Raw genomic sequence first — 18,233 nt, 5'->3', positions numbered from 1 at the left:
AAAGCTGATTTCATCACATGCCGATGACTGGAATTATTGAGTTTTTGCAAACCGTTTTGCTCATGCTCTATAAAAAATCAAGATTTTACAGTTTAAAATATTTCAGTTTTACAAATAACAGTTCACAACCGACAACACTACTTATACTCTATATTAACTCATTAATCTGCACTTCAAGACAACTTGAAACCTACAAAACCTTCACAGTTTCAAAACATGTAGGAATGTGTTGTGACTTTGAGATCTAATTTTAGACCATTTTCCAACACCAAGGAGACAAGAAGGGAATTTAAATTTCATTTTGGAAGTGTTGTCCATTCTGGACTTTTATTTAGAAATTCTTCTATCCCAAGTTTCAATGGGTACAAGGGAATGACAAGGCTGTGAATCACCATGGCAACAGTGTGGACTCCCAAATACCCCCACATAGAGAGAGATCAACTGGTCTGAAGAGCTTTTCATTATTTTTTTCCTTTTAGAAATATGAATGTTTTCTGGAATATAAGGCTGCCAGCATTTCTCGCCTCATTGAAGAGCATTTTTGTTTGTTTTTGAAACACCAAATCAGTGTCAAGTCACTTGGGGAGTGTTGCATTTGAATTTGTTTTTACAGAAACACAAAAATAACAGGCTAAGTTACAAACAATATGTCAATAGAGTCCTTTCATATTTTACGATTCACCAACTGTGAAGCCTTAAAACTCCGTATTCCACCCTCTTGTTCAATCTGAAATTACTCCAGAAAGGCGAGTCCTCTGACACCTCTGTGCAGTCTCACTTCTCCATCCATCCCTCTTCAACATTTGTAAAGTCCATCCCACCAAGAGCAGGGAGAAATGGAGGACTCGCGGGCAAGTGCGTGCATGTGTCTCTCCGCACCCTGTCCTCTCTCCGTCTGCGGGGACCAACAATCCCAAAGTTGTTTGTGAATTCATAAGCGATGAGGAAACAGACGAGAGTTCCAGGGCATTTCAGATGGATGACGGTGTCCTGGAGTGGCAGATGAGTGGGGGCTAGAGGCCGATGGACTGCAGGGTTTGTCTCTCAGCGTTGTTGAGGTGGCCGGAGAACATGCTGTAACATGGCTGTTGGGCAAACTGTGTCAGGTAGTCTGTCAGGTAAGCCTGGAGAGGACAGATGATGCACAGGTCAAGGACAGATGATGCACAGGTCAAGGACTTTCAAAGTTAGAAAATAAGAAAGGATATACAGTATATATAATCTAGAGGGTGACTAATTGAATACATTTTCCATTTATTGACATTGAGTGATTATACAAGTTTTTACATTTCTGTTCTCAGAAATTTCACTAAAGTTCATTTTTTTCAATTGTAAAGTTCAGTGTGATGACCCGTTTAATCTATTTAACATTTAGTTGATTCAAAAGTGCACTGTAGTGCACACAGAGACTTGTCATTTGTTATACTTTATCAAATAAAGGGGAAAAACAGGAAATCAACCACCCCCCCAAAAAATTTACTTTCTAAAGATACGCATCATCCATAGAAAAAACACTCCATCAGTCGACCTCTAATATAATCTCCATGTTTCTGTCTCTGTCAAGTTCCTTGACTGTGTCTCTCCCTTATGTCATAAAGTGATACCTAAAAAAGGAATCTATTTCATTTATGATTCATTTAACGCACTATAATCTATAATCGAAATTAGCGCTGGGCATGTGAACGCGTTTACGGCGGTTAGAGGCGTCAACGGCTGACCAGAAAAAGACTCTAAAGTAACACTAAACTTTAAAAACAGAGGCACATATACGCAGTACACAGGTACGCTGGTTATTTGTAGCGCTGCTCTTTTTGTTGATTAAACAGACCGCTCTAGTTTGAGTGTAGGCGGGAGCTAACGGCGCTAAAGGAGCTAACGGCGATAAAGGCGCTAACGCAGCTAATGGAGCTTGGACTCTGTTGACCTCCGGCACGTAAATATGACATCACGCGCGTCTTTTCTGGTCAGTCGCCACTTCTAGCGTTAACGTTGACACCTTTCACGCAGCCAACACTAATCTAAATCTATAGCTATAATCAAAACAGAATTCCCTGCACTACCTGGTGCAAAAGAGCATCTCCTGACTTATTCATGCACCTCGTCCTAACACTGATTTCACTGTACCTGTAAATCGATCTGATATATGGGGTCTTTCAACGCATCTGGATCGTCCTCGTCGTCATCCTCATAATAATCATCATCTGTAATTAGAAGACAAAAAAAGGTAAATAAGGAGAAACAAGAAGAGACTGGTATACAGTAATTGAAGTTGAAATTTAAAGGTCCAGTGTGTAACGTAGCAGAAACTCAACTCAAACTTGACCAAAGTGCTATGCAGATGATAAAAGTGGCTCATACGATGCCTCGGTTACGATAAATACATGCAAAAAAACATAAACAGTGCAATAAAAGGACGTTTTTATATTATATGTTGTTAAATGTTTGACAGAAGTCCATTTAAACTGAATGTACAACAAATAATTACGTTTGTATGTATATAACGGCAATTGCATAACAAAGCAATGAAAATAATTTGGCATTCCCAGACTTAGAATAATCATTTTTCACAAACATCTGGCAGCAGCTTTGCTTAACTGAGGCTGCCATCCTGCACCACTATTTTACAGCCATAACAGATAAATCAGCCAGAGTGTGCGTTTCATGACTAAGAATGCAACGGCCTCTGTTGATCCCTGAGGTGTTTGTTACAATCTGCAGTCTCACCATTAGATGTCACTAACACTAACTAATCGAGCAGGAATAGCTGATGCACAGAGGAGATCTTCATACCGTATTTGTTTGAGGCGATGAGATCAGAGAGCAGCTGCCCTGCCAGCCCTTCATCCTCCTCGTCTTCATCGTGCCCATCAACCTCATCGTTCTCCTCCCACATTCCGCTGGAATCTAAAACAAACACCAGCTGGTGACTGAAATGTCTGATATCACGTTCTTAAGTTTCCAGTAAAAGAACAAAATGTTTATCTGCCAAAAAATACAAAGGAAATCAATACAGGACTGGGTAAGCTGCGTGAAACAGTCACAGATGTGTCAGAGAATCTGTCGCACAGCATCGGCTGAACGAGTGTGACAGAGAATTTGTGGGATTTCTCCTGACCTTGGCTCCAGTCTGCTGCGTTTGCTCTGCTGGCGTTGGCCTCCACTACTGTCGACAGTTCATTGATGATCAGTTTAAAGATCTTCACTAGCAAAGGAATGTTGGTCCACCTCTCTGGGTCTGTGGAAGGAGAAATCACATCCTATTGTTACTGTATGGATGTAATGTGATTGTTGGAATTGTGTTTTTGTGAGTTTGTGTTGGCATCTTACTTTTGGCAGATTTGGATCTTGTGCGAATGCCGTCTTCAGGACCGTAGATCTCCTCTCCTTTCACCACAATGTCTTGGAGACGTTTGTCATCAGTGTTGAGGCTGTGCTGCAGCAGTTTACAGAGTGCCACCGTGCTGCAGGGAGAAAAAACACACAGCAAGAGTTAAGGCAAATCGAGCCTTTTGGGACAATCTTTGCGTTTCATCATATCCCCTGGAGAGCCGTTTCAGTTCCTACCACAACTCTGTTCATGAGCCAATAAAAGCTTAAAAGGAGAAATAGTGACACATAAAACAGAGAGCCAAAGTGTTATACAGCTACTTGAACGATAGTCCGTAAAAGGAACAGTGCCTTAAAGTACAGAAAAAAATGCTGTGTCAGGGCTGAAAAAGATGCCACATCCTCTGTTCTCAATCCTGGACGTCAGTGTATTATGGTGTTTGTGTCCATGTATTATTGTGTGCAAAGGCAAAAAGTCAAGAAATTAAATGATTTTATGACATGTATAAAAAATTACAGCAACAAGCATCTCAAGATGGTGAAATAATCAACACAAAACATGTTAGTGTTGAGGTGGCAGTCACAAAGTAAAGGTCATTGGTCCCGTGTGGGCTTAGGTTCCCCAACAAGATCTGAATTTATTTCTAAATATTAATCTTAAATTATAAATTTACTTCTGATAAAATAACTGCATTAAACAGTAATCCGATCCAATCCATTTCAGTTATATAGCACATTTTAAAAACACATTAAAAGACATAAAAAGGTTAAAAGACACCAGAGACCACACAATTCTCAAGCTGGATTAAAAGCCAGGGAGTAAAAGTGAGTTTCAAGATGAGATTTAAAAGTTTCCAGGGTGGTGGCAATAACAATAGTAACAAACTGTAGGTTAAACCTGTTACATCATTATAGGTTTTTGTTTCAATTAATAAAAAATCTCTTATTAGAAAATAAACAAATAGATGGAATTGTTGTCTGACCTGACTTTACCCTCATACTGTCCATAGAACAGGTGTTGCCTGCTCATCCACTCGGTCATGACGAACTCCAGGGCAGGTTTTCCCGTGGGTCCGGGCAGACTGCACAGGAACTCCAGCAGAGGATCCAGCTGGGAGTGAACCAGGTGAGCAAACACCATGATCAGAGACTACACGGGGGAGAGAGGAAGAGAAAGTGAGGTGGTGGAGGCTAAATGCATCTTCAACAATGAACCTTAAAACAATCCGATTCATCATGTTATTGTGTTAACATAACATTTGTGTCTTTCCTGCCTACCTGCATGACACTCAGTGTTTCGGCTTGCTGCATCTTGCTCAGGATGGCTCGGAGGATCTGGTCCAGCTGTTCCCCGAGCTCCGTTCCCGCCTGAGAGATCAGGGTGGATACCAACCTGCCTACGAAGGCAGCCGTGAACTCTGAGGTGCGGGGGTCCAGCAGCTGGTTGACCACTTGCATGACGTACCAGAGTCCACTGTTCCCCTGCTCGTCCCTCCACTGAGCAATCTGCTCCAGGGCCACTGAGACGTACGCCCGCAGACACTCCCCACCGTTCTGGGTAGATGAGGAGAGGCAGGTGTCAGATACGTAATGCAACGTTTTCTCTCCAAAAGAACCCTTTGTGATTAGAATAAAAAAGTCTGCTCCTATGTCCAAACCCGACATAGGAGCTGAACCAGGTCAGAATTCTGAACTGAGTTTTGTGCCAACACGTATCATGATCATGGTGCTGCCAGTGTTTTTGTTCTCTTCCTGTTCAGGTTAAGTGGAGCAAATTTTGGATCAGGTCCAATTATCCTCTTGTAGAAACTGAGAAGGTTGAAGTTAAACAATGTTCTTTTCAATGAATTGTGAAACCAAAAAAACACAGCAATAAGCAAGGATGATTTGAGCATTTTGTCCTAAATATGAGACCAGGAAGTACTGCTCCCTGTACTTATACTGGTCCATGTTGTCTAGGTTTTCAATTAGATTGTTGTTATCATTATCTTAGCTACGTTTACCTGCATGATTGTGTTGTCGTCAGTGCGTAAGGTGCACTGTGCCACCACAGGGAAAGCCTGGCACACCAGCATCTCTGATAGAGGGGGCTTTGTGTTGCGTACGACCGTGGTCAGGATGTCAATGGATGTCTGTGGCACAGATAGAGGAGGAAGAAAGGCGATGATGTGAATCTCAGGAAAGCAGGTTACTTAAATGCCGAAAATAATATTCATGTAAAATATTGACATGTCCCATCTCAACAAACTGAAGTTTCAATGAGCCATTGAGTCATTAATGTATAAGGTTAAAAAACGGAGAATGAAGAAAAAAGTGCAAAGGAGTCAATTCCCATTTCTGTTGCTAAATGCTAAGGTGGCTTATTGCTAACAATAGAGCACTACTGGGTGTTAAACCTTCCTGGATTCCTCAAAAAGTCAGTTCTGCCTCATTAGGACCTAGTTCTGTTCTCCATAAGGACTTCCGGACCCAACAAGGTCAGTGTTTATGACAGAGTAGATCCCAAAGAGGTAGCAAATACAAGCCCGCCCACGCACACACAGAGCAGATAAGGTGGAGCGAAAGTTACTAAAGTAAACGATGTGGTTAAACAGTTCTCAAAACTGAAACTGCAGAAAGACAAACATTAACATCACCAGGCTGCAAATATCAGCGTTTGTAAACACCTGCCACTCATGACGCCTGGTTAAAATCCTCCTCCCGACTAACCTCAGGTTTAAAAATGAATCAAAATATGAACCTTCAATGACTTTATACACTCTGTAGCACACAGACCGAGACACAAAGTGGAGCTACACCATGTGACCAGGAGGATAAAGACAGACTTATCAGTCTATGACTAATATAGGTCACATGTGACATACTGTACATGCGTGATCACATATCAAACCTTGATGTGGACACCAGAGACGCATGTTAATACCACGTGTAACTGCACGTGGTGCAAAGGGGGCCACTGTTTGTAAAGGGGGATGGTTTTGCTTGATAATGACAATAGACAGTGCCAGAAAGGCCTCTCAGTGCCATTATTTACCAAATAGGGAGGACAGGATGAGTTAATTTTGGACTGCAGCACCCTGCTGCTGGTGGAGACACAAACCGGCACACTTCTGCTACTCTCTATGATAAGGTATCCTGTTTTAGAAAACCCTGTGTGTTTCTTTATAGCACTTACAGCGCAGAGTCCTGAGGGGATCTTGTCATGAGGAGCCTGCATGATGCTGACCAGCGTGGGGATGAGACGCATCTGCATGGGGCCCTGACATCCTTCAATCTGTGCCAGCTCCTTAAAGATGTCCTGAGCCAGAGACGCCACCACAGGGTCTGAGGACAAGAGAGGGAGACGGGGGCCTCAGGACAAATCAAATCTGCATGTTCCTTTGTCATGTCATCCAACTCATATCAACGCAAATGTTAGAGGAGCTACTGAAGGTCTGTACCGTTGTTATATTTAAGGAAAATAGCAATGGTGAGGGGACAGATTTTATTCTCAGCGCTGATGGTGAACGCCGGGTCAACGGTGCACACGATGCACAGCGTCTCCATGACGAGGGTCAGCACCTCCGAGCTGAACTGGGCGGCCAGTTGGACCAGTCCCTCCAAGATGCTGGGCAGGAAAGGCTGAAGGACGTGCGTGCTCTCCGACAACTTCAGCTGATCACAGTACCTGCCAATTTTAGAGGACAGAGAACATTTGGTATCCGTTTAATACTTGTAATACACTGATGGATGTTCAGTGAGCTTTTTAAAAACCCATTACCATCCACCCAGATGTTGTAGCAGTGAATAGTCAGGGATAATTGGCATACAAATAAAATAAAATCAACAACTGTGAGCTAAATGCATCTACAACTATCTGAAACCAAGGACCAGCTGCTTCTTAACTACAGCCTGAAGTCCTTACCCCCAAATGGCCCTGACAGCAGAGATGCGGACAGAGGGTGGCTGGCTGTCATGAAGCCCGCTGACCGTGGCCTGGAGGAACTGTTGGATGAGCTCAGGAGACATGGCAGCTGTGAAGCGACTGGCTGCCCACAGAGCCCGGCCGAGGAGGAACGGAGACGCAGCTGAACAAAAGAAAAGAAAAACAGAGACCATTGAAGACAAAGATAAAATAGGAGGAAATTGTAAATGTGGAAAAACCAACTAACAAATACCCCATGTAACACCATGGAAAAATGCAATTGCTCTCCATAAACTTTAAAAGTTTATACATGATTTCTTCATGTTGTCCTCTTGATCGCCTCTATAAGTCATCAAAGGCCCGTTTAAGACTCACCTGTGAGGTTGAGATCAGCGAGGATGACACTGGCCAGGAAACCGTGCATGTCAAACTGGATACGACCGTTCTTCACGTTCTCCGTGATGATGGTTTTGACCGAACCGAGAGCCAACATACAGGCCTCGTGGATCTTCCACCTTGTTCAACAAACAAAGAAAACGCCTTACACAGGTTAAAATATATAAATGAAACAGAATGAAAGTTATTCATATATTGAATTGCTATTGTTTGTTTGACATTTGCATTCCTTAGATTTTGATTTAAACAGCCCATTTATCAGACAGTTTGAAAAAAAAAACAGCAAAACTATTTTATCTAACACACCATATTTGAGCATCTGTCATTTTCTTGTCAGCATAATTCAACACAAGCAGGAGAAATGTATGAAAACGTGCCGCTTTTAAATCAACCAATTAAAGGACAAGCTGCACTGGTGTGCATACACCGAGTGAGAGAGAAAACTTGGGAACATACAGTTATAAACATATCGCTATTTTGTGGGGAGACATGCGAGCCAAACATAGCCAGAGTGAACTCCCACATGCAGCCATGAACCGTTCATAAAAATGTGTAATCGATTACTATATTAATCGTCAACTGTTTTGATAATCGATTAATCGGTTCAAGGCTTTTTTTCATTATTAAAACAAGATTTCTGATTGTTTTAGCTTCTCAAACGTGAATATTTTCTTAATTACTTTGCTCCACATATCAAAGAACTCTTTTAATTAAAACTGAATCAACTGAGACCGAAGACATTCGAGAACATGTTGATAGGTACGTCGATGCGAGTCAATATGATGGAAGTCAATGGGGAAAATGAGCCTACTTCTGACATGACTTATAAAGTCAGTACAAATGTGTGGTCTCAATCGCTAGTTTCAAGTGCTCTTCAATAGTTTGCGATACCAATTTTGTAAACGATGTCCCAAAATAAGATACACGAGTGAACACTAGTGTTACTGACAGCTGACATCATCTTCCGGTTTCAACACATAAACATGGCGCCAGCCAAATCACAATTGTAGAGCCTTCAAAATAGGAGTCCAGATTTTAATGGGTGATGCCGCGACAACTTGCCACTTGGTCAGTTCATCACGACACAAGAACTCCACAAAGCTTCAGACCAGATGCCCAGTATGTGATTAGGATGTGCGTCTCCTCACCAGTGCTCATTGCCACTGTTTTTGGCCTGCTCTGCCTCCTGCAGGTGCCTGGTCGCTGCCGCTGCGAGCGCTGCTGCACTCTCATTCTGAAACTCTGCAGCAACGGCCTGCAAGCAGAGCTCAAAGGTTACCATGGTGATATATACACACTCTGAAGAGTGGTAGAGCATGCTTTAGTGGAGAGGTTAACTTTATTTAATTTAAGCTTTAAATTGTCAGATTCTGTCCACTGTAAATCATATCATGAAGCATTGTTGCAAGTTAGGTGACAGATTCTCACCAGCAGCAGGTCTTGAGCAGAGATCCTGACCGAGTAGGAGAACGTGTCGTCGTCCTCATCCTCGACAAACTGCTGAGGGTTTGCCGTCCACACTTTGCCCTGAGAAAACAACGTTGACGACAATCAGGCTCGACACAAGTCACTCAACATTTATATAAAGTATGAGTTTATATTTTGTATTGTATTATTATTATTATTAATAATAATCACCTGATCCTCAGTGATTTGCATGTACAGGATGATGTAGTAGATTAGTTCAGGCAGGGCTTTCTTCACTGTGCTTTTGAACTTGTTGTTTTCCAGCAGTGTGTGGACAAACTCAAAAATGCTAAACACCAGATTTTCAAAACCAAGAACTTCACCTGTAAAAAATAAAATAGAAATTCAACAACAGAGGATGGTTGAGAAGATTGTTTCTTCCATAACCATTATAACATGTAGCGGACGAGAACAGATGTTAAAAAGAAAGTCACCATCTGAGTCGACTGGGTCGTCCACTTCCTCTGTGTAGTTAACTTCTGTTCTTACATAAGTGCACATCTGGTTAAGGAACACTCAAAACACAGACATAGAAATATTCAAATTCCAATTCACAAAACTCTGCTTGTCAATATGTTTGCCCTATCAAGCTGAATCTGTTAATAAGTTACTGCCACTACCGAGTAATCAGTTCCCTCATTATATGGACATTTTATGCAAGAGTGGTCCTCAAACAAACATTAAACCTATGTTATACCTATATCTATGCAGTGTACCTGTGGTGCAAGTGTGCAAGTACCAACTTGTGCATAATTTTTTGACTTATCGTGTTGATAGAAATCCATCTGCAGTCAGACGTGCACTCACTCAACTAAACAGTGTGGAAAAGGTCACAGCTGTAGGTGCACGATTCAAAGGGGTTGCACTACGTCTGCTAATTAGTGATGGGTGTGATTCCGGAAGGAAAGGATATAAAGCTGCACTTTCAGTCAGTGTGTTCCACACAATGGGTAAAATCTGCTGCATCGATGACACCATGGGTTTGGGGAAGTTTTTTACCAATGCCGTCACTGCCTAAGAGAGAAAGAAAAGGAAAAACTGTTTTTAAGTCCCACAACAACACATTTCAACTTTTGCTTTTCTGACACATTACTTAAATTTGCATAAAAATAATTGTCCACGTCAAAATGCCTGGTGTGAAAAAGGTCTAATACCTCCACGGCCTTTGGTTTGGACAGTCTTTTTACCTTGAGGACTTCCATCTTCAGACCACTGTCTGATGAGGGTCCGTCGGGCATCTGCAGAGCCTGCACAAACGCTTCTGTGAACTGCTGCACCACGGGGAAGATCAGGGCTTTGGCTGCACCCTAAACACACACAGTAAAGCTACGGTTAAAATGTTTTTCTCTATAAAAACATAAATTATTAAAGCAAATTATCAGTGATGATGACTTAACAAGTTCAAAGACTGTTCCTTGATATAATCAGTTTAGTCTAAACTAAGTTTCTAATAATAATAATAATCCATATGTCCATAAAGACAGTGACTGACTCACCTTTTCGAGCTCTTCAATTGCACAGATGAGGTTGGCACAGGTGGTGAAAATCTCCACTGCTCTGGAGCGAGTACGAATGCTGTATACCTGGGACAAAATTAAAGATTAAAATGAATGTATCGTATGGACATACGATAAACCAGCACTTTCAGATTTTTCTTAAGTGTGAATATTTTCTGATTTCATACAAGAATTTTGGTTTGTTAACAAAACAAGACATTTGAGAACATCATAATTTTACGACATCATATTAACCAAACGATTACTCAATTAATATTGTGTAAAACTAATCATTAATTACAGCCCTAATCTGACATTCATACTGTTACAAAAGTATATGTATTAGTATTTTGAAAATAAGAGGGATTACATGACCCGCCTGTCTAATACAGTTTGCAGTCCTGATATTGGCTCATATTTTCTTTTCTGATTTCTGCAAATAAAACAATCAGCCACAACATCATTACACTCTCAGTGACCAGTAAAGCAGAGCTGTGGCATTACCTCGGCCATGGTGAAGATCTTGTACATTTCTGGCAGAATGACTGGAGCCACCAGTGGCATTTGTGTATCCGTCACCTCCCGAGTGAACTCTGTAAATGTTTAACGAACAGTTATAAAAACATATAGGGAGACAGATTTCTCAGATTATTCTCCCTCAGTAGGAAAATCAAAGTCATATTAAAGATAGTATGGATTGGCCCCTAATCTAAAGTGACATAATACATAAATCAATGGCATCCACTGACCTCACTTTATTTCCATAAAAGTGGCTACTTTTAAAATCACAGTATGAAAGACATTGTTATACACATGTAATTTAGCTTAAATAACCATATTGGACAAGAGTTGTTTTTTTTTTTTAAATAATTCCAGATATGATCATATATATCACTTGAGTGCACGGTTGACAAATTAAGGACATTAGAATTAGCTCAAACGATATCTGAGCTGGAGCCTGAGTAAAGAGCTGTGTGTGGGTGTTGAAAACCTCATGAAACCTCCTCTTGTGTCATGCAATGTAGAACCTGATAATGTAATAAAAATTTGCACTTGAGTCCATTGAAAATGTAATAACTTGCGTATAATGTAATAAAGTGCATTTACCAATAATGTAATACACTATCTACCAATAATGTAATACACTATCTACCAATAATGTAATAAAGTATTGCATTAACGGGCGGTCATTAGGTTAGCCTTCTTTTCACAAGTCCTGATAATGTAATAATCCCCAATATTGTAATAATTTAACAGCAGACCACCCATTTCAGTGCATGTCCAACTTTGACCTGTTGGTGGCGCTAGAGCTCTCGAGCTTGCATTTCTTACACAGTATCACCACTTGAATCCAAGAAATGGGTGGTCTGCTGTTAAATTATTACAATATTGGGGAATTATTACATTATCAGGACCTGCGAAATGAAGGCTAACCTGATTATGTAATAACCGCCCCTTAATGCAATACTTTTTAACATTATTGGTAAAAAAAGAAGAGTGTTTATTATTGGGAAATGCACTTTATTACATTATCGGTAAGTTATTACATTTTCAATGAACTAAAGTACAAATTTTTATTACATTATCTGGGATTTATTACATTATCAGTTTTGGAATGTGAATATAAGATGTTTGTGTTGTGGCAATGATGTTAAAGCTGAATTGTATTAACAGTGTATTTGCACCCTAAAACACTGTAAAACAAAACCAACAGAAATGATCAATAAATCTAGCTTGTGTGTGTGTCTGGTTACACACCTGTGAGGACCCTCATGGCTCCATGCACAGCACTGACATCTCCACTGACCAGCATCTCCATCAGCAGGGTGAAGAGCTGCGGCCAAGCTTCAGGCCAGTCCCAGTGGGCGATGGCCGACACGGCGTACGCCACACTGGAACGGACTTTGCTGATCGACTCCCGCAGACCACCTGGCAGCAGCTCCCTGATGGCAGCTTTAGCCTGGAGGAGGAGAGCGGGTGTTGGACATGATGAGATGTTCGAAAACTGTGCAAGACAATATTTGAAATATAAAAACAGACAGAGGATTTGAATTTATGATGGAAAAAAGAAAAGCGGACCTGATCTGTGGTTTCAGGAGGCCTGAACTTCTCTGAGTGGGAACACCAGTGAGTCTCGACATACTGCTTGAGGATGACTGACGCTAACTGCAAAAACAGAACATTTTAATAACACAAAACTTGTTGATCAAGCAATTAACATATATGGTAACTGTATTTGTTGAAGAACCCATATTTTAAATTTACTGTTGTGTTCAGTTTAGCTATTTTCTGCTCACCTGACGGATCGCGAGCGCTCCCTGACGATCAACCGTTAGTTCTGCCAAGTGGACGCCAAACTCTACGACAAGAACATAACAATAAAAATTATTTCTCTATGACTTTACTGGAACACAACAGGAAAATAGAGGAAACATGTAAATTAATAAACAATAATAGAAAAACAGGTTCAACACCCTGGATTTCTTAAAACCAATTAATATTAGTGGTAAAACCTGTATTTGTCTTTTTGGTAGTACAATATATTATAATGTTACATATACAGTACACACACGTCGTATGAAAGTAGTTAACAACTTTCTGCAACAATTATTTGATGAATCAACGACTAAATTAGTCGGCAAACTATTTAGATAATTAATCAGTTTGAGGTTTTTTTTACTAATTAAAACAAGACTTTTTAAAATTCTTAAATGTGAATATATTGTTTCTTTGCTCCATATAAAAAAGAAATCCTTAAAACGTAATCATTTTCAGGGACGTCATCATTTCAGTACTGTATCATCATCAGCCTGTCGACTTCTGTGATGTACTGCTCCATCTCAGTGGATATAACGGGAACTTTTGTTCAAATCCCACAAGTGAAAATAAAGACAAAACTTGTTGGAATAATTTCTTTTGACTTTCTTAAGAAGAAGAAAAACATGTATGATCAGAGATTTTATTTTGAAGCCATATCGCGCCCAGCCCTTCACTGTCCCTCTCACTGGGTTTTACTGAGAGTGACATCAGGCACCAGGAGACAATGTTAGTGCTGACACTCCTGCATCCAGCAGCTGCCTTAGAGAGAGGCCAGCGTACAGGGTCAGCCTCAGTGCAGCGCTGCAGTACAGCTGACAAGACAGTGTGCACAATTACCCTTTCACCATATGTACGAGGATCACCGCACAGACAAAGGGAAGTGCAGTAGTGTATAAGCTACAGCTGTATATGTACTGTAACAATCCATCAGTCAAGTTTAGGTTCTTTATGGTCCTTTATGGGCAGTTGCGTGTAACCCCTTAAGCCCAATTTATACTCCTGCGTAGAGTGCTCTACGTAGGTCACGCAGAGCCCTCTGCGTCGTCTTCGGCTGCACAAAATAAAATGTTTAAGTGTCCGTCACTCCGTCAAGGGACAACGGAGACGGCAAGAGCTGCGATTGGTCCTCAGGACAGGCCAAGCTAAGCTACTCTGTGCCGGCTCACAGTGCGCACCGAGCGTCCACAGAGGCGGAGCTGATCACCGCCGACAACCCTAACCCGCAGTGTGTACAGATCATGTCCAAAATGTAATAACTTGTTCCTGGTCCTATTACGAACATTTCCTGAAAATGTCATCCAAATCCATTTGTGACTTTTCGAGTTATGTTGCCAACAGACAGACAGGCAAACTTGGGGTGAATTCCAATTGCTTGCTTAACCCTCAATTTCAAAAATGCGCGCTCCCTCTAGTGTAAGTGCTGTCCCGATTCTCAGAAAAATTAAGTTGAAGGGCAAGTTTAAGGGCTGTATCGCCCTCAATATTGAGATTTTCCGAGACCACCCTTGGGAGCAAGGGCTACCCACAATGCATTGCGTGTTTTGACAGAACAAAGATGGCGCCGAAAGCAGCGAAACGAGTACGCTACAAATTAAGTATTTTTTTTGTTAATAGAGATATAAAAATTATGAAAACCATTGTATTATCTTAGTTTATGCCCATATTATGGATTACTTATGTCATTGTTGCGTAACATTTATTTTTATTTTACAATCTTTTGTCAATAGCCAGCCGGTGCGGACAAGCGATAAGCGTTTACTTGTCAATAAGCCGTGGTGTGTGGTAACTGTCAGCTGAATATGTCCGTGGTTGTGGTATTTGTATGAGTATCATCTTATAACTAACAGACAACCTAATAACTTGACTGACAAACGGATCGTAATAAATAATCGTGACGTAAATGTGTTCTTCTTCTTTTTTGGAGTTGACAGACCGGACGCAGCATTCGCATTATTCTGCCCCCTACAGTCTGAAGACGTATCTGCATTTAAGCAGTGTCCCATTTCTAAGTGACAAAATAACCCTCAACACTTGGTTTTGAGGGTCTATCGGTATTTGCCCTGGTGTATCGATTATCGTATTGCATGAGGAAGGACGACGTATCAAGCAAATCGATATTTTTATCCAGCCCTATTACACTTTCTTGTCACGTGTGAACTAATGTATTATTCATTTGTGTATGGGCTCCTCAAGTGTCTGTGATGGGTGTTTTACCCCCTTTGTTTTACAAACTTTTCTCATAAGCTTTAAATATCAGCCGTGATGATGCATTTACCACAGACTCATAACCAGACATTAAAAAAATAGAAAAGCTCATACTTAAGCGTCATTTATTATAAAATTATATTTCAATTAGATCCACTCAAACTTGATCAAGTACTTGTCTACTTTCCTAAAACAAATGTACTACTTCCATTAAGCATACAACTTTTTTTAATACTTCCATTCAGGTTGTGCATAAAAACAACATATTCTCATTAGAACCTGTAACATACACAAAAGCCTTTCCTTCAAACTGACACTGAAAGGATGTTGTATGGGTGCGATCCACGGGGGAAAACCCGTGAGACACATCTTCGCGGGGAAATCTGTCATCAGGCATTCCATGGTTGCCGTGGCGACCGCTGAATAAATGACCAGGAATCCGATTTGGATGCAACTTCCCTGACAGTGCCCCGGATCCCGTTTCCTGGTGACTGGGTGGTGGGGGGGGGACGCTTCTGGAGCAGACGTGTGTCTTATGTTGCTATGGTTTCAGAACCCTACACTTTAAATTCCCTCACATGGTAAGAAACAATAAAGCAGCATCTACATGACGTGTTTAAGTGGGACAGGGGAATAAAGCAGTGACCTCCTCCCTGTTGTGGTGCTGTTGTTGAGGCCGGGACTCCACACACACACACACACATACATACACGCGCGCGCTCTCCACATGTGCTTCAGTTTCACCACATCACAATAACTAATGATTCCACGGGAAGACACGCCGAGCTGTGACTTCTACGCCGTCCGTGGGTTGTTTAAAGCGGGTCTCAAAGTTAAACACACACGTCTGTGTGGTGGCAGCAGCGTGTTTCCACTAGTTTTCATGCTAACTTCTTTTAACTTCTGACGACATGGCCTAGCTTTAGCTCCTGGGAGCGGGCGCGCGCACACACACACACACACACTGAGTTACCCGGCTAACGTTATCATTCAGGCTGTTAGCTACTCCTCCGTGAACACAGCGGTGTCAGAAGCAGCGGACAGCGGGCTGTTTTTAGCCGCTGTTCCCTCCCGTCACCAGCACCACACTCACCCTCCGTCACCTCCAGCACTTTAATCTGCTCCTCCGCGGCGGCGCGCACTTCTTGAACCGGGGACAGGATGGCCGTCAGCGTCTCGATCAGAGCCTCCTTCAGTCCCTGCTGGACCGGGCCGGACCGTGCACTACCCGCTGCACTCATGCCCGCTGTGTGTTCACCCGCAGCCCGCCTCGCAGTCTCTCAGACCAGCAGCAGCAGCAGCAGGAACGGGAGCAGGAGCACCCGGGGAGAAGCAGCAGGACAGAGCGGAGCGGAATCGCGCCAATGCATGGAAACGTGGAGGCGGGGTTTCACTGGAGGAAGCGCACTTTTCTTGTTTCTTCTTCTGCTGTAAATTGCACTTAAAGTGCACTACCGCCACCTACTGGACTGGAGTAGATATGGCAGGGAAATACACTATAATACACAGTTAATATTTAGGGAGGAAAGAAGGTGACTTGAACAGACTAAAATTAATTTAAATCAGACAGGTTTTTATTTCAGTATCTCAAGACAACCAATTTAATTTCGAGGATGTGATATTTTTTTCTTTTTAATGGAATGTCCTTTGATTGGAATGTCGGAATTTAATTACGGTCCACCAAATCATTGTTTTTAAAGATTTAAAGGTGCCATATTTAAGAATGTTACCAAAAACGGTTACTACATTCAAATTCAAAATACCAAGGTCTTTCAGGTTTCGTTTTTTTGACGTAACTGGCAACCCGTGGTTGCTTGGCAGCGGAGACTCTACTGACTGCAATGATTGGTAGACGGCGGTAGGTGGCACCACATGCCAAAACATGATTCCAAAACAGAAACATGATTTGCAGTCTGTAAAATATTAAAATAAATAAAAAAATAAAAAAATTTAGTGCAAATAATTTGTCTGTACTATTCCTGAGTCTCTGTGACATATTAGGAGGATTTTATGGCCAGTTGATTTATATTTATTACATAATGCACCTTTAAAGATTTTAAAAGATACTTTTAAGATACTTTTAAGATTTTCTTGAGCCAAGATATGAACTTTATTTGGTGTCATCTTTAATAGTGCTGTCTGTTAGTATGTTTGACAGTTTTTTTGACAGATGTATTAGACTCAACAACTTATACAGAGTTTGATTATTTCCTGTTGGGTGTTTTTGGATATTGTATAAGTGCATGTTTGTGCTCCCTCTCCTTTTTTTTCCTAGTCTTTAATTTTAAACTCTTGCTCCCTCTTGTGGGGCTGGATGGAACTCATGTATTACAGGGCTCCCACAACATATGAGTAAAGCACCAAGGATGTGGATGGTGGTGGCAATGAGGAAATTGTGGTTTGAACTTTGAAAGCAGTAAAAGTTGTAATGTTTTTTAAAAGTAAAGAACATACTGTACCACTAAAAAGCATGAGGAGCACACTTTTGGATTTTCTTAGTTCCCGTTGATCACCTTTAGTTCCCACTGAAAAAAAATTAAGCATGAACTAGTACCAATACTTTTAGGACGATCTGCAACACAGAGTGAGAGGTAGATCTCATCATCCACCAGTGTCTAATCTGGCTGGATTGAATGAGTGAAATCCTGTGGACCAGGTTCCAAAATCCCCATACCTTTGGAGCAAAAATCATCAGTTGCAGTTGACGGTAAAACCGTCTGATAGCAGGTGTCGCCTCACCTGATCTTTAATCGTCCAACGTCCATTAAAATCCTCGTATAACATCAAGATAACATTAAACCATTGTGCTGTCAAACAATGATGCCTTTCATTGTGAGGCGAGACTGTCGGTCTGCAAACACTTCAAACCCCCGGAAGTGGCAGCGAGTGAAGAATTTATGTGACTCAAGAAGGAATTCACCTCATGATTAAGTCGCTCCACTGACTGATGAAGTATGAGCGAGAGTGTGAGGTATGATAATCTGGGTCCTTACTGTGAGATAACAGGTTCATTTCTTTTAATCTGACAACATCGGGTTCCAGTCTTTTCAAATTTTAACTTCCTTGATCCAAAAAGCTGGTTAAAAAAATCAAAATATGTACTTAAGTTTTCCTATAGC

At 41.3% G+C, this 18,233-nt stretch overlaps 1 protein-coding gene across 1 annotated transcript; it reads right to left on the bottom strand.

The window, feature by feature from the left end:
* Positions 1–354: 354 nt before the first annotated feature.
* On the bottom strand, positions 355–16,383 carry ipo9 (importin 9). Its single transcript, XM_083892454.1, has 24 exons — positions 16,208–16,383; positions 12,888–12,949; positions 12,670–12,756; positions 12,349–12,550; positions 11,095–11,183; positions 10,591–10,677; positions 10,282–10,401; positions 10,008–10,108; positions 9,529–9,587; positions 9,266–9,417; positions 9,056–9,154; positions 8,776–8,882; positions 7,607–7,746; positions 7,232–7,394; positions 6,768–6,994; positions 6,503–6,651; positions 5,331–5,459; positions 4,606–4,881; positions 4,311–4,477; positions 3,328–3,461; positions 3,116–3,235; positions 2,791–2,904; positions 2,125–2,201; positions 355–1,124 (listed from the first exon to the last, which is right to left on the bottom strand). Exons 1-24 carry the CDS (start codon positions 16,353–16,355, stop codon positions 1,014–1,016), a joined length of 3,120 nt encoding a protein of 1,039 aa, XP_083748580.1. The 5' UTR covers positions 16,356–16,383; the 3' UTR covers positions 355–1,013.
* Between the last annotated feature and the right edge of the window lie 1,850 nt (positions 16,384–18,233).

Source organism: Microchirus variegatus, assembly GCF_963457635.1.
Source record: "Microchirus variegatus genome assembly, chromosome: 7".
Taxonomy (NCBI): Eukaryota; Metazoa; Chordata; class Actinopteri; order Pleuronectiformes; family Soleidae; genus Microchirus; species Microchirus variegatus.
The sequence above is the reverse complement of the archived record's forward strand: the minus strand, read 5'-3'. Positions and strand labels throughout refer to the sequence as shown.